Source organism: Alternaria infectoria, assembly GCF_024043175.1.
Source record: "Alternaria infectoria strain BMP 0036 chromosome Unknown scaffold_3, whole genome shotgun sequence".
NCBI classification, from domain to species: domain Eukaryota; kingdom Fungi; phylum Ascomycota; class Dothideomycetes; order Pleosporales; family Pleosporaceae; genus Alternaria; species Alternaria infectoria.
The window spans coordinates 561,006-573,078 of record NW_026250692.1 but is presented as its reverse complement, the minus strand read 5'-3'; the positions used below and the strand labels follow the sequence as shown (position 1 = coordinate 573,078).

General features: G+C 52.7%; 5 protein-coding genes across 5 annotated transcripts; 3 read left to right on the top strand and 2 right to left on the bottom strand.

The window, feature by feature from the left end:
• Positions 1 to 4,091: 4,091 nt before the first annotated feature.
• Positions 4,092 to 4,706, top strand: J4E92_002445 (uncharacterized protein; the record flags this gene model as incomplete). The annotated part of the gene is made up of 2 exons (XM_051493849.1): positions 4,092 to 4,439; positions 4,491 to 4,706. 2 exons carry the CDS (start codon positions 4,092 to 4,094, stop codon positions 4,704 to 4,706), a joined length of 564 nt encoding a protein of 187 aa, XP_051355528.1.
• A 1,264-nt stretch (positions 4,707 to 5,970) lies between these two features.
• On the top strand, positions 5,971 to 7,095 carry J4E92_002444 (uncharacterized protein; the record flags this gene model as incomplete). Its single annotated transcript, XM_051493848.1, has 3 exons — positions 5,971 to 5,989; positions 6,038 to 6,630; positions 6,685 to 7,095. The coding sequence occupies 3 exons, from the start codon at positions 5,971 to 5,973 to the stop codon at positions 7,093 to 7,095; spliced, it is 1,023 nt and encodes a 340-aa protein (XP_051355527.1).
• A 754-nt stretch (positions 7,096 to 7,849) lies between these two features.
• SET9 (Histone-lysine N-methyltransferase set9) lies at positions 7,850 to 9,835 on the bottom strand (the record flags this gene model as incomplete). Its single annotated transcript, XM_051493847.1, has 1 exon — positions 7,850 to 9,835. One exon carries the CDS (start codon positions 9,833 to 9,835, stop codon positions 7,850 to 7,852), a length of 1,986 nt encoding a protein of 661 aa, XP_051355526.1.
• Positions 9,836 to 10,345: 510 nt separating this feature from the next.
• On the top strand, positions 10,346 to 10,848 carry J4E92_002442 (uncharacterized protein; the record flags this gene model as incomplete). The annotated part of the gene is made up of 3 exons (XM_051493846.1): positions 10,346 to 10,360; positions 10,415 to 10,499; positions 10,547 to 10,848. The coding sequence occupies 3 exons, from the start codon at positions 10,346 to 10,348 to the stop codon at positions 10,846 to 10,848; spliced, it is 402 nt and encodes a 133-aa protein (XP_051355525.1).
• A 453-nt stretch (positions 10,849 to 11,301) lies between these two features.
• J4E92_002441 (uncharacterized protein) lies at positions 11,302 to 11,852 on the bottom strand (the record flags this gene model as incomplete). Its single annotated transcript, XM_051493845.1, has 2 exons — positions 11,302 to 11,728; positions 11,776 to 11,852. 2 exons carry the CDS (start codon positions 11,850 to 11,852, stop codon positions 11,302 to 11,304), a joined length of 504 nt encoding a protein of 167 aa, XP_051355524.1.
• Between the last annotated feature and the right edge of the window lie 221 nt (positions 11,853 to 12,073).

Below are 12,073 nucleotides of genomic sequence, written 5' to 3'. Positions count from 1 at the left end.
AACAGATTTGAAATATAACCGCGAAGACCCGATCGCTTACCTGACTGCTGTTGTTTACTGATACATCTGTGGTTATTGTGTTCCTAGTCATGAGGAATTCGCCGAGGACGTCAGCTTGGATTTGGTCAAACAGCAATCTTTTGCGGATGTTTCTTGTGCGGTTGACATGTACTCGTAGCGATGCGCCTGTATTGGAAAACATGTTACAACCTTGAATGCCATCGCTTCTCGGATGCTTCTCAAGTGCATCCCATGTACGTCAGACCGTATTGCGCAAGGCTGGATACGTTTGGACCTCTCGGTGACCTTATAAGTGTTTCCGCGCATGTATGCATCGTTATTGTGTGGGCTATAAGGTCGTAGACAAACCGTGCTGGCAAGCCGGAAGACAGAACGACTCGAAGATCGATGACATCATGTGATGATCGCCAATGATGACGACCTCGGCCCACGCTAACCAAGAGACACCCCAAACCTCCGAGAGCCTACGTTAACGTTGGATTATATATTTTGCATATTTCTATCTTGATGTAGGCTGCAGACCTGTTCAAGCTACTCCTTGTATGAGGTGGACCCACATAACACGCCTGAACAGCTGCGAATACCGCTTAGCTTGTCGGCGCACAAACGATGCGCAATCCGCGTCACGTAGGCGCCGAGATATATGGTAGGTAAGAACGCCCAGAAATTGGATCCTACGATTTGAGTGTCCGTGAATCAAGACCAGACGGTTGCAGCAATGCTTAGCTGTATGATTTGAAAGTAGCTGACGCGAAGTTTGACCCTAGTCGAGCAAAGATGTTCTCCATCGGGCAAACAGGTACCGCGAGTGGAAAGAATGGAAGAAAGACTACGTAGCGTGGTGATATGAGAGAGCTACGAGCTTCTCTAGATCGGCTTACAATATTCCAAATCCTGTCGCCATACAACCAACTCTTTTACTTCTTCATTCTCTCGCTTCGCCGATCGGGCTTTGCAAGGTTGTATATCGCCAACGAGCATCGTAAGCATGTAGTACAATACGGTCCACGGAACATCCAGTCAAAAGCTGAATAAGGTTTAGTCTCCGAAGCCGACCACACGATCTCTCCACTGCGTGACATGCCTCTGTGCATTACTGGCGCAGAGCGAAGTTTGACGGAAGAGGCTTAGTCTCCGAAGATTAAGGCCCCCAGCTAACCGTGTTTCGAACTCGCGCTTTTGAGGGCTTGACCTTGACGCATGCCAGAATTGCGAGATGATCTCGTGCGCCTCTAGGCTGCTCGTTGGGCAACCATGTATATCACGTGCCAAACCATACGGTCAAGGTTGTAAGTAGCATACGAAGAATGCGCAAGTGCCTGTCAACTTGCGGTTGTATCCGGTTACCAAGGTGTCTGAGAATCTGCGAGATCATGCGGTACTCAGAGCCTCTTCCCATCGCTGTCGGAACTGTCCCTCTCCGCGCTGTATCTTGTACCAGAGCACTACTTCCAAATACGAACGAACCTCTACCCATGTATATAGTGCTAGATCATGAGCAAGAGTCGTGGCGTATGTACTGAACCAGCCAGATGTATCTGTGTCCTGCGATGCAACCATACCGATGGACAATACCCACAAGGCGATTTCAGCGTTTGCAGTCGCGAATGTAGGCATTAAGTCCTCGACATATCTCTTGAGTTCGATGACTAAGGTGGACTGTAGATGCGCATGCGAGAAGTATGTCGGTCCATGAATGATGAGCATGTATAATGCTATTGCGTATCGGATGCATTGGGAAGTCGAACATGAGTTCGAGTATTTGAGTTGTGATTTCGATGGTGACCAGGAAAGTAATTTGTGCAAGACGAAGCATGTTAAGTCATGCAGATGAGTAGTTGAGAGCTCTTGCTGGCGTGATACGTGGAACACATGTCGAAGCCGCGTGAATACATCGCCGATTGTGGGATCCATGTCGAGTTCCGAAAGGCCGAGTGAAGACTGGTCTTGAGAAGACGCTGGTAAATCCAACCATTTCGATATCGGGGCTATTCCGTCTCCAATATCCAGATGATCTTGGACGCTAAATTGCGGACTTTGCGTCAGTATCAATGAGACCCTGGATTAGAGGATTAGTAGAGCGACCGTAGATAGCGGACGATGAGTGACATGATTACCACGTGACCATTCGCGCTGTGAGGGGGCTTGTGAGTTTCAAAAGATGTATGCCGCCTCGCATTCGCACCATCTTCTTCACGCCATTGATGTGCATGTTACCAATTGTCAAATTGCCTTTGCCAAACTATAGTTTCAGATGTCAGCGTATCAAATGAAGGGGCCCCAATGTTCAGAAGATCATCATACCTCTATGGCAGCAAGCGTTACGACCGAGTCCATGGTTTCGTCCTCATAAGCCTGAAGCGGGTCTTCAACTCGTCGCCGGACTAATGAAATGGAGTCTGCCATGAGAACCTCAGAGTTGTCGAATCCATTCTGAGCTCTCATCTCTATGTCCAACGACGCTGTCTGGAGGCTGACGTGGAACAAAGCGGAGTCATGTAGCGCAAGTGGCCACCATGACACAACGAAAGGGTTTGACATTGCGTTGAGATCCAATGGATAATACTGGAAGGCGATGTTTGATAAGACTATGGCGTATCAGTAAGCAGGGTAGTTGCAAGAACCTTCAGCAGGGAGGGATTCTTGACAATATACAAAACTAAGGGGGTCATGGTAGTTTTGCGAAGTTGTCAGCGCATCCGGTGCGGCTTTTGGTACGTACAATGAATCATGAGTTGCTGAACGCGAGTCCGGGGTAGTCTTGTGGCTGGGTAAGTGTCGAACGGGTCGAAGGCCTTATTTGCAGGATGGTTCCACAGTGCAGGTTGTTGGTTTCCATCCAACACAGGCGAGGTACTTGTGTCATTACGTATGCTCCGGGAAGTATAATTAGAAGGTACAGTCTCGGTGGACGACGAGGTAAGTGGCTCGTTTGCGTAGACACAGCTGGCTTTCCGTTTTCGACAGCGTGAGCATGTGGGTGTGCGTAGATCGCAGCTCAATTTCGATCTCGCACAAGCATCGCACGATCTCCTGAGCGTCCTACGCATTGTGAGGTACTCTCCGGAGGTTCAGGCATGACCTTTGTCTGTGATGAGGGGATGGAGTGCTGCGCATGCGGGAAGACGCGGGTCGCCCTCGCTTACATTAGCGTCGACAAGGGTTGGTGTGATGGGCTGAGCTCGTGTGCCCGTCATCAACGCCATTCTCCACCATCGGAAAACGAACTCTCTACGTGAGTCAGGCAACGCCTCCTTCTCAAAATCTCTCATTGCCGTGGCCGGTTTGTACTTCGGCAAGTCGCATATTTGTAGCCAGAGCGGTCGTATTTGAACAGCTCCTCACCTTGCAAAGGACTTTGGTTCATCTATGAGCTACTAAGCTGTTCACCTATGCATATTCGGCACTACAAGACAGCGGCGTGACCAGGGCATGGATCTCAGCACATTGCTTACAACATAAAGTTCTTCACTTATTTACAAAACACGAGGATGCTCTTTACGCGAGAACACTCTTCGTAGACGCAATTTACACGTCGACCCCAGAGTAGTCAACCGCGACCCCGATCGCCACCCAGTCATATGCACTGCAGATCTGGCCCTTCCAGAAGTCTGACCCTGCTCGTTCTACGATATTGCGGAGAATCCCAGAATAGCCCGATCGCCCACCAAGATTGCTGTCGTTCTCGTTGGTGGTGCCGGAGACAAGGGTCATAAGACCTGGATCGCGGCTCGCTTAATCTGGGTAAATGCCAATGGTATGTGGTCGAGAGCGGACGGAACGGCTATTGGATATTGGGCATAAAGGGACGACAAAGTGCTATACGGAGTCCATAATTCGTGGTTGTCTGGGAGGTATGCAGATCTCGTGGGAAATGCCGATGCGGCATGGGTCTTTTCGAAAACTGTTTCGGTATAAGAGCTCAGGATCGCGCTCGTTTTGAGGAGATGTTTGAGATACGTATTCTAACCTTATACTAAGTCATTACCTTTCGCGCGACACAAGTGCCGCACTTTAGACAACATTGTAGCCTTGTTACATTTGGCATCACTCCGCCGCTACCACCAACGATGCGTTCCCTCCTTCCCCTCGTCGTCCTTCCACTCCTAGCCCTCGCGGCCCCACCAACTTCTCCAACAATAACGCGGCTCGTTTTCTCGGGCTCAGGATGTCCTAATGACTCTGGTTCCGTAAAGTCTGACACCGCAACCCTCGGTGACAGCGCCGGCGTCTCCTTCACGCAACTCAAAGGCGACACAACAGATAACTGTGCTGTACACATTCAGTCAGCTGGAGCGAGCGAAGGCTGGCAAGTTGCGGTTCGACAAGTGGACTACGTGGGCGATGTGAATTTGAAGGGAAACAGCGGACTGGATACATATACCCAGGTCTTCTGGAGTGAAAATGCTGGAAATACTGTGAATAGTCATCATATCAAGGCTGAATGGAGAAACGCTGACGATATACAGGGCGTGCTCACAGGTGGTCTCGCATGTGCTGGCCCAGAGATCAAAGACTACATTACTGTGCGGAGCAGCACCGCGGATCTGAAGTGGTCAAAGTGTACTGGCGCAGATGGCAATCCTGGTATCTTGAACGTCAACTTTAGGCCAGTCGTTCAGGGGGATTTTGGTACATATGACTTCAAACATGCTGCGTGGAAGTTGGAATGGCGGAGATGCTAGAGTGGTATGAAGGTCTGCTTTTGAAGGAGACTAGAGAAGCGTGTGTACAACAAAACTCGGTGCATAGAATGGAAACAGAATGTGAATAAGCGCTCTTGGACTTCTTCTCATACCTCCGTGGACAACAGCCTCTCTGTTCTTGCCCAACTGCGTTGCTGACTACGACCATGCTGAAGCATTCACTAGAACGTACCTAGGTATGCTGCATACGCAGACTAGACAGTGATATCAGCTTGCCGATGACGCTATTACCTCAAGAGAAAATGTGAGCATGGGGAAGTTGAAGTCAGTATCCCCCTCCCCAGTCTCGGTTGGTGCGTCTTCCGCTGAGTGAGCTGATGTAGAGTGGCCTGGGATCAGGTATACCAATACTCGTCGGGTATCACTTCGCGCTCTGCATCGCTGACGTATCTGAGGGGCGCGATATATTCCCCGAGGGACATGGCACGATGTAGACGCCGGCCGGTTGACCAGCTTCTAAAGGACGCGTTGAGCTGGCTAATGCAGGTAAACAGATCGCGAGAACGCAAGGGGCCAGACAGGATTAGATGAACAACCGACGCAGAAGGTTGGAGTTTGAAGCTCAGTGCCGTACGCTTGCTTGTTTTAGGTGCTGCTAAGGGTGGCTGTAGGATGCCAGTAGGAAAGCGCAGGTGGCGCTGCTGTCATCAGGTGGCGTAGCTAGAAGCGCCGCGGTTGCACTTGCCACGACACGCATCGACCCAGGAAGACGATCATAGCAGCCGCGGGTGTCGATGCAAGCCGAGGACACCTAGAGCAAATTCGGTGGATAGATGGACTGCAGCGGCGAAGTTAGGTGTGGCTACGCGCGACACCGACGCGTCTAGCGCGATCTCGGGATGCTCGGGGTGAACCAGCCGATCAACGTCATCCTGTCAAGGCCAACGAGGGCTTCATCACTGCCGTCGCCCTTCATACCTAGGTATCGTCCCAACAACAATTCGAAACAAACCCGTGGAGAAGGCTGGGGCACATCATTCTTGGAGTGAGTGCCCATCTACAGCATGGCAGGCAATGATCCATAAGCTCCGCACCGAGCGGAATTCCGCAACTATGCCTGGGCCTACATAATGCCTCTTGCCGCAACCTGACCGTCGTATACAGCCCTAGCAAGTAAGATATCGGCGAGCAAGGAAGGACGCGTGATAGTGATTTGGGGCCATTATCGCATCAGGCTCCCATACTTTAGAGGCTCTCAGATACCGGTACACAATATCAATTCAAACAGCAAACAGCCTCAAATATGGATCCTCGTACAGTCGGTACGGTACCCTAACCAGATTCAGAACCACCGCTAACCAAACATTAAGACTTGTCTGCAGCAGCGCAAGATACTTTCGCGACCTTTGTCAAGGACGAAGCCTTCTTCGCTCTCAACTTTTACCTAGCATGCAACAGCAACATCGAAGCTTGCGCGCCCATCCGCCATACCCATGCATCCTTCCAACTCGAGCTGAACCAGCTTGAAAGCAGTCTTGATACGTCGAAGCCAGCGTACATTGTTCTCCGCCGCGGTGACTCGCTCACGTTCATCACATACGTGCCATATCGCGCGAAGGATACCGTACGAGACTTCTTCCTCGATTACAGACACGATGTTGTACGACAACTTGGCCCATCGCACATCTCAAGCTCGATAATATGTAAAGAGATCGCAGAGATTACAGACGCTCGATCGTGGGTAGAGCGAGATGCCGCTGCTACCCTGATAGACGACATAAACAATCCAGGCAATAATGTAGAGTCGTGTACGAGCGCCGCGCATGCTGGAGGCGCTCGAAAAGACCTAGGATACAGGAAGAACAAATGCCGCCTTTGCGATCGCCGCATGAAGAACAGAATATCGCCTGAAGCTCTTGCAGCGCTGAAGGTGCTTCAAGGCCCCGGAGCAGCCGTGCAGATCGTAAGGCTTTCATCTCAATAGTACCTTTCAAGCGTGATAGCTGACCCGCCCCAGTCTGTCGACAGCAATACCGAGATCCTCCAGCTGAACTACATCAAGAACGAACTATACCCGAAAGATGTCGCAGCAACCCTACCAACCGACAAGCCTAGTTTCACCTTCTACCGTCACCCCGCCACCCATCTACTCTACTTCATCTTCCACTCGCCCGACCATGCCACAGTGCAGCAACGTATGAAGCACACAATGGCCATACCGGGTCTCATCAATGTCCACGCTCAAGACCAAGACGTGCATGTAGACCAGAAGATTGAGATTCACGATCCGGACGACTTGGTCTTTGGAGCCAAAGACGGGCGCATCGGCAGGTTCAGAAGCGTGTATCTGAGGAACGGGTTTGACGGGACGGAGAGCACGTATGATGGTTTAGAAGGCGACAAAGCTTTTTATGACGGGATAAAGTAGCGCATCTTTGATACATGACTTTTGTAAATAACACTCTCATCGTTCATCTACCTTGATTCTACCACACTCGTCTCACTACTTTACCTCGTGAATATACTCCGCTAGCTCGCCTCTTTCAGTTGAGCCTCTACGCTGACCAGCAAAGTTAAAGCCTTCTAGTACACATTGTGCGCACTGTAAGGTGACTGCGGAATTGACAGGAAGGTTTACACCAGCAAAGAGTAGTGGTGTCGAGGAACTGATTAGAAACTTATGCATACACCCATATGATAAGGAAAGCAACCACACTTCCCCTCTCGCTAAAATCCATCATCCATAAGGCACATGTCAAGTCATGATGCGCCGTATCAGTCTAAAGCGTGTTTCTCATAGCCTATGGTATCGTACAGTACAGTACATGCGCGAATGCTGCACGAAAAGAAAGACAAAACGCCATCTGCTTATATGCAAGTTTGTATGCCTTCACCCCAGTATGCAGCGGAGATGATGTGTGAGGGAAAAGAGTCCATAACACAAAGATGACCGCGCCGATGCAGAAGTATAGACTAGAAAGCGATGAAATTGGAAATGAAAAGAACACCATGCAGAATGCTACCCCTTGTCTCAAAGTCAGGACGGGGAGAAACGACTTTCCCTCCCAGCGCCGATGCAGGAATATGCGAAAGACCTAGTCCTAGATGGATGGACATGTCGTGTGGGGATATCGAAATGACACTACGCGTTTGTGTGCGAAAGGAAAGACCCGCTTATGCATCTACATCGTCTTCCTGATACGCCTCCTCTTTCGCCCACTGTCGACTTCTACACTCGTGCTCATCGTATCCCTTGCACTCCGCGGGGTGGAAAACCGCTCACGGATGTGCTCCCGGATGACCTTCTTGGTCTTGTCGCGCTTCAACTGGCGCTCCTCGTCTGGGTCGACGAAGCGATGAACAGTGCGGTGATCGCGTATGCGCTCTTCCTTGTCGTGCTTGCCCTCCTTCTCCGTCTTGGGCCAGGGGAAGCCGTACAGTTTCGAATGGCGCTCGCACCGTGGACATTCTTTACGCGTGTTGTAGCCGTCTTGCTGTACAAAGTCGACGTCGCATGTCTGGCAGTTGACCCACTTGGAGTACTTGGCTGAGAGGAGAGCGTTCGATGTCATGTAGTCGCCAGGCTTTCGCGTGTTCTCGACATAGTCGGCTTCGTCTCCCTCTTCAATCGTGATTGGGGTACCAACGCGGTTCTGGACGTCGAAACGAGACTTTGAGCGTGTTGTTCGTAGTGTTGGGCGGGGTTTGCGCTTGACAATCTGCTGGTTCACATCGTCAAACTCGAAGCTCTCAGAAAGTTCGCTGAGATCGGACATGTATGCGTCTTCGTCTGCAGGCGGGGAGGGCCACGGGGCGTTTACCGTTGTCGTAGTGATTTCCTCCTTCACTATCGCCACTCCCATCGCTGGGCAATCTTGTATTGTCGTGGAGTCGACCTGCTCCTTGGGATCGCCGGTGTCGTGCGGGTGATCCTCGTCAATCGAGGTGGCATCTGTAGATGATTGAGTCGATTTGGGTGACGCTGCTGCTATGGACGATTGCGGGGATGCCTCTCGCGACGAGCTGGCCAAGTCCGTATTCACCGTAAGAACACCTTCGCTATGTTCATTGCGGACTTCTTGCGATATCTCTGGCGATGAGACCAAATTAGTCGCTGGATCCTCTATACTCGAAACCGGGAGCTCCTGACGCAGGGACGACGTGCTGTGTGCCTTTTTCAGCGTCGTCTTGCGCAGCAGATTTGATGTGGGCTGCTTGGATGGCGAGGTCTTCTGCTCAAATCTCGCTCGCTTTGGGGCGGGTATTGAGTCACGCGAGGGGTCGTCGTCCGTTGAATCTTCCAGCGATCGCTTCTGAGAAATGGAAGCCGCATCGGACGCGATTTCGGCGGTCTGATCATGACCTGCGCCCTCCACCTCTTCATCATTCTCTTCGTCGTTGTGGACGACTCGCTTCATAGGTGCCCAGCCGTTTTGCTGCAGACTTTCGCAAGTATTACACAAACACTCCTCATTATCGTCGCCGAAGTAGTCCTCGCCGTACGAGACTGTGATTTCTTCTCCTTCTAGAATCGGCTTCACTGCAACAATCTGCATGCCGTCGTAGCCTTTGGTTGTGAGCTTTGCGTTTGCGTCGCAATCGTGATTGGCGAAGCGCGCGGGACCTAGGAACAAGGAGCGCGTCTTCTTGCGGCTTGAAATAACCAGACTGAAGTCCTTGCTCTGCAGCTCTAGAGTTTTCTCTTGCTCTTCAGTCATAGCTACTTGCACGCCGGTCAAGTACTTGATTTCTTCGCGTGGGTTGATATCTCGTCGCGCGGTGATCGAGGCCTCGTGTTCCGTGATGATGTAGCGGTTGGTGGTGGTGACCTCAAATTGGCAGTCGGCCATGTAGATGTTGACGTATCTGCGGAGATGGCGCTTGAACTGATCCTGATCGCGCTCATCCTTCAGCGTGTTCATGAACCTGCGCAACCCCGGCAGTTGCACCAACTTGTGCACTGCCTCTGCAGGATCCCTCTCCCAAACTACGTGTCGTCGGATAACGTCGGCCACATCCTCCTCGTGCAATCCCCGCGAGCCTGTGAAGCGGCCACCTCTGTTCTTGCGAATCTTGGCCCAGAAGTAGAGTTTGTCCACGAGCGCGTCGGTGATGATGTCGTCGAAAGTGGCGAGCTTGTCCAGCGTCAGTTTCGTCGAGGGCGCCATGATGGCGCGATGGGGTGGATGAGTTCGAACGTGCCCGCGCAATCCGCCGCCGGTCGTGGAGATCGTAAGGAGTCGTAGGGTTTCGCGATTAAGGGGGAGGCTGGCAGGGCTGGCTGACGTTATGGTGGCCAGCAACGACAAGTCATTCACCGTCGCGTACAACAATAGCTGCACCACAAACGAAAAGAAAGAGCGTGCAGACGACGCGCGCAAGGGAAGGAGCGAGCGACGGCACGCACGGGGGATCCAGCACTCGCCCGATAGTTTACGGGAGTATGGACTCGACGGAACTAGCCCTGCAGGCTATCGAGACCCGCATGCGGCGCATGGGGTGAAGGGCTAAGCGAGCATCATCGGGGCCCCTGCCCATGTGCGGCTAAACTGCGGTGGCACGAGTCCGGCTTGCGACTTTGACAGCGACCAAGACACACACCCCCGACGTCAACACCACCACGCCGCGCGCATCGAGGCAGGCAGTCGAGACCAGGATATCGGGAGAAGCCACACAGGATGATTCAATTAAAGGTGTGCTGGGCCGGTCACGGGCGGCAGAGCAAGGACTGATGGATGCCCTTCTAGACCCTCGTAAATTGCATCGACAACTCGGGCGCCGCCATAGTCGAGTGCGTCAATGTCCTGCGATCGAAGCGCCCCGCGAAAGTTGGTATGTGCGCGAAACTCCAAGGCACGGCACGAAGCTGATAGAAGCAGGCGACCGCATAGTAGTGGTTGTAAAGAAACAGCGAAATTTCGGCCCGGAAACCGGCAACAGCGTCTCCATCAGCGCAGCGAACAAAGTACGGCGAGGCGACGTCCGACACGCAGTTGTGGTACGGACAGCGAAGAAGTGGCAGCGGCCGGACGGCAGCGTGGTCAAGTTCGACGACAACGCCTGCGTACTTATCAACAAGGCCGGAGAGCCCATCGGATCGAGAGTCAGTGGTGTTGTCGCGGCAGAACTGAGGCAGAAGCAGTGGTCCAAGATCCTATCGCTGGCGCCCATGCACGTATAACGGCTGGCATGTGGGTGGGATGAAAGATGCATTTTTTTGGGAGTCTATGAGCGCTTTGGAATGTAACATTATGTGTATGCCACTACAATTGTACCCATGGGTATCTCAACGGCTGTTCCCTAAACTCCTCGCAGCAAATATGTGAGATTAAACGCCAGCTACATGCATTCCATGTCGTTGTTCTCTTAGTTATCAGACGGGCGTGAGACGTGACCGCATCCGGCGCACACGTAATAAAGGGCCTGGACCGGTCAGAATGGCTTGCGAACATGGACGAGAAACTTACCATGCCCGTCTCGGCGGTCCGCTGCTGCGACTGGAAGAAGACGGCTTCGTTCTCGCCGCACTCTGTGCATTGTTTCTGGATGCGCGGTAACTAGACGCAGGCACAGTCAGCGAGCACGCTCAAGAGCAAGCAAGCAACTGTACTGGTGGAAGACGCAGGAGGCGCTTTCAGGACGTGGGTTCGTCCCACATGTCCTCGTCAAAGTCGTCGTCGTAGTCTTCAAACATTTCATCCTCCTCGCGCATCTGCTGCTGGGGGCGCTCGGCTTGCGGGTCCTCGTCCTCGGCCTCGAGGGCAAAGCCAGGAGCCGATTCCTCGCCGCACTCCTGGCACATGATGGGCATGCCGCACATGGTGCAGCAGGGCATCTCCTCAGAGAGAGCGGCCTGGGCAGCTTGGGCATCGGACAGGGAGTAACCAACCGTGGGATCCTGAGCAACCTCGGCTGTGACACCAGCTGTGGCTCCGACTGTGGACGCGATTTCGTGGCGCATGACGCAGGATGAGGGCGCTTCTTCGGTGAAGTTGCATGTGCGGCAGGCGAAAAGCAGCTTGTTCTCGGACTTGTCTTCGCGGGGGAACAGCAGGTTGGAGCTGCGCGTGATTAGCCAGGCTTCGTGGTTGCAGAAGAGGCGACGCACCATTCTGAGCAGAAGCGGAAGAGAATGGGCTCCTTGCCGCCCTTGGAGCCGCCCATTTGCGCTGCTGGTGAAGCCATGCTGAGTGGACGTGAGGTCGTAAATCGTAAATGTGCGTGTGCGTGTGGATCGTCGTGACGGCTGTTGTGCGCGTGTGAAGAGACAAAAGCGTCGAGGAAGCCGGCGCACAAAAGTTGGGTAGGTACAGAGACAGAGTCACGTCGGCGAGCGCGGGCCACCCGTCTTGATTCGCGCGGCTTCCGTTGCTGTAGCAGAGCCGCGTTCTTTGTTTGGCAGGCGC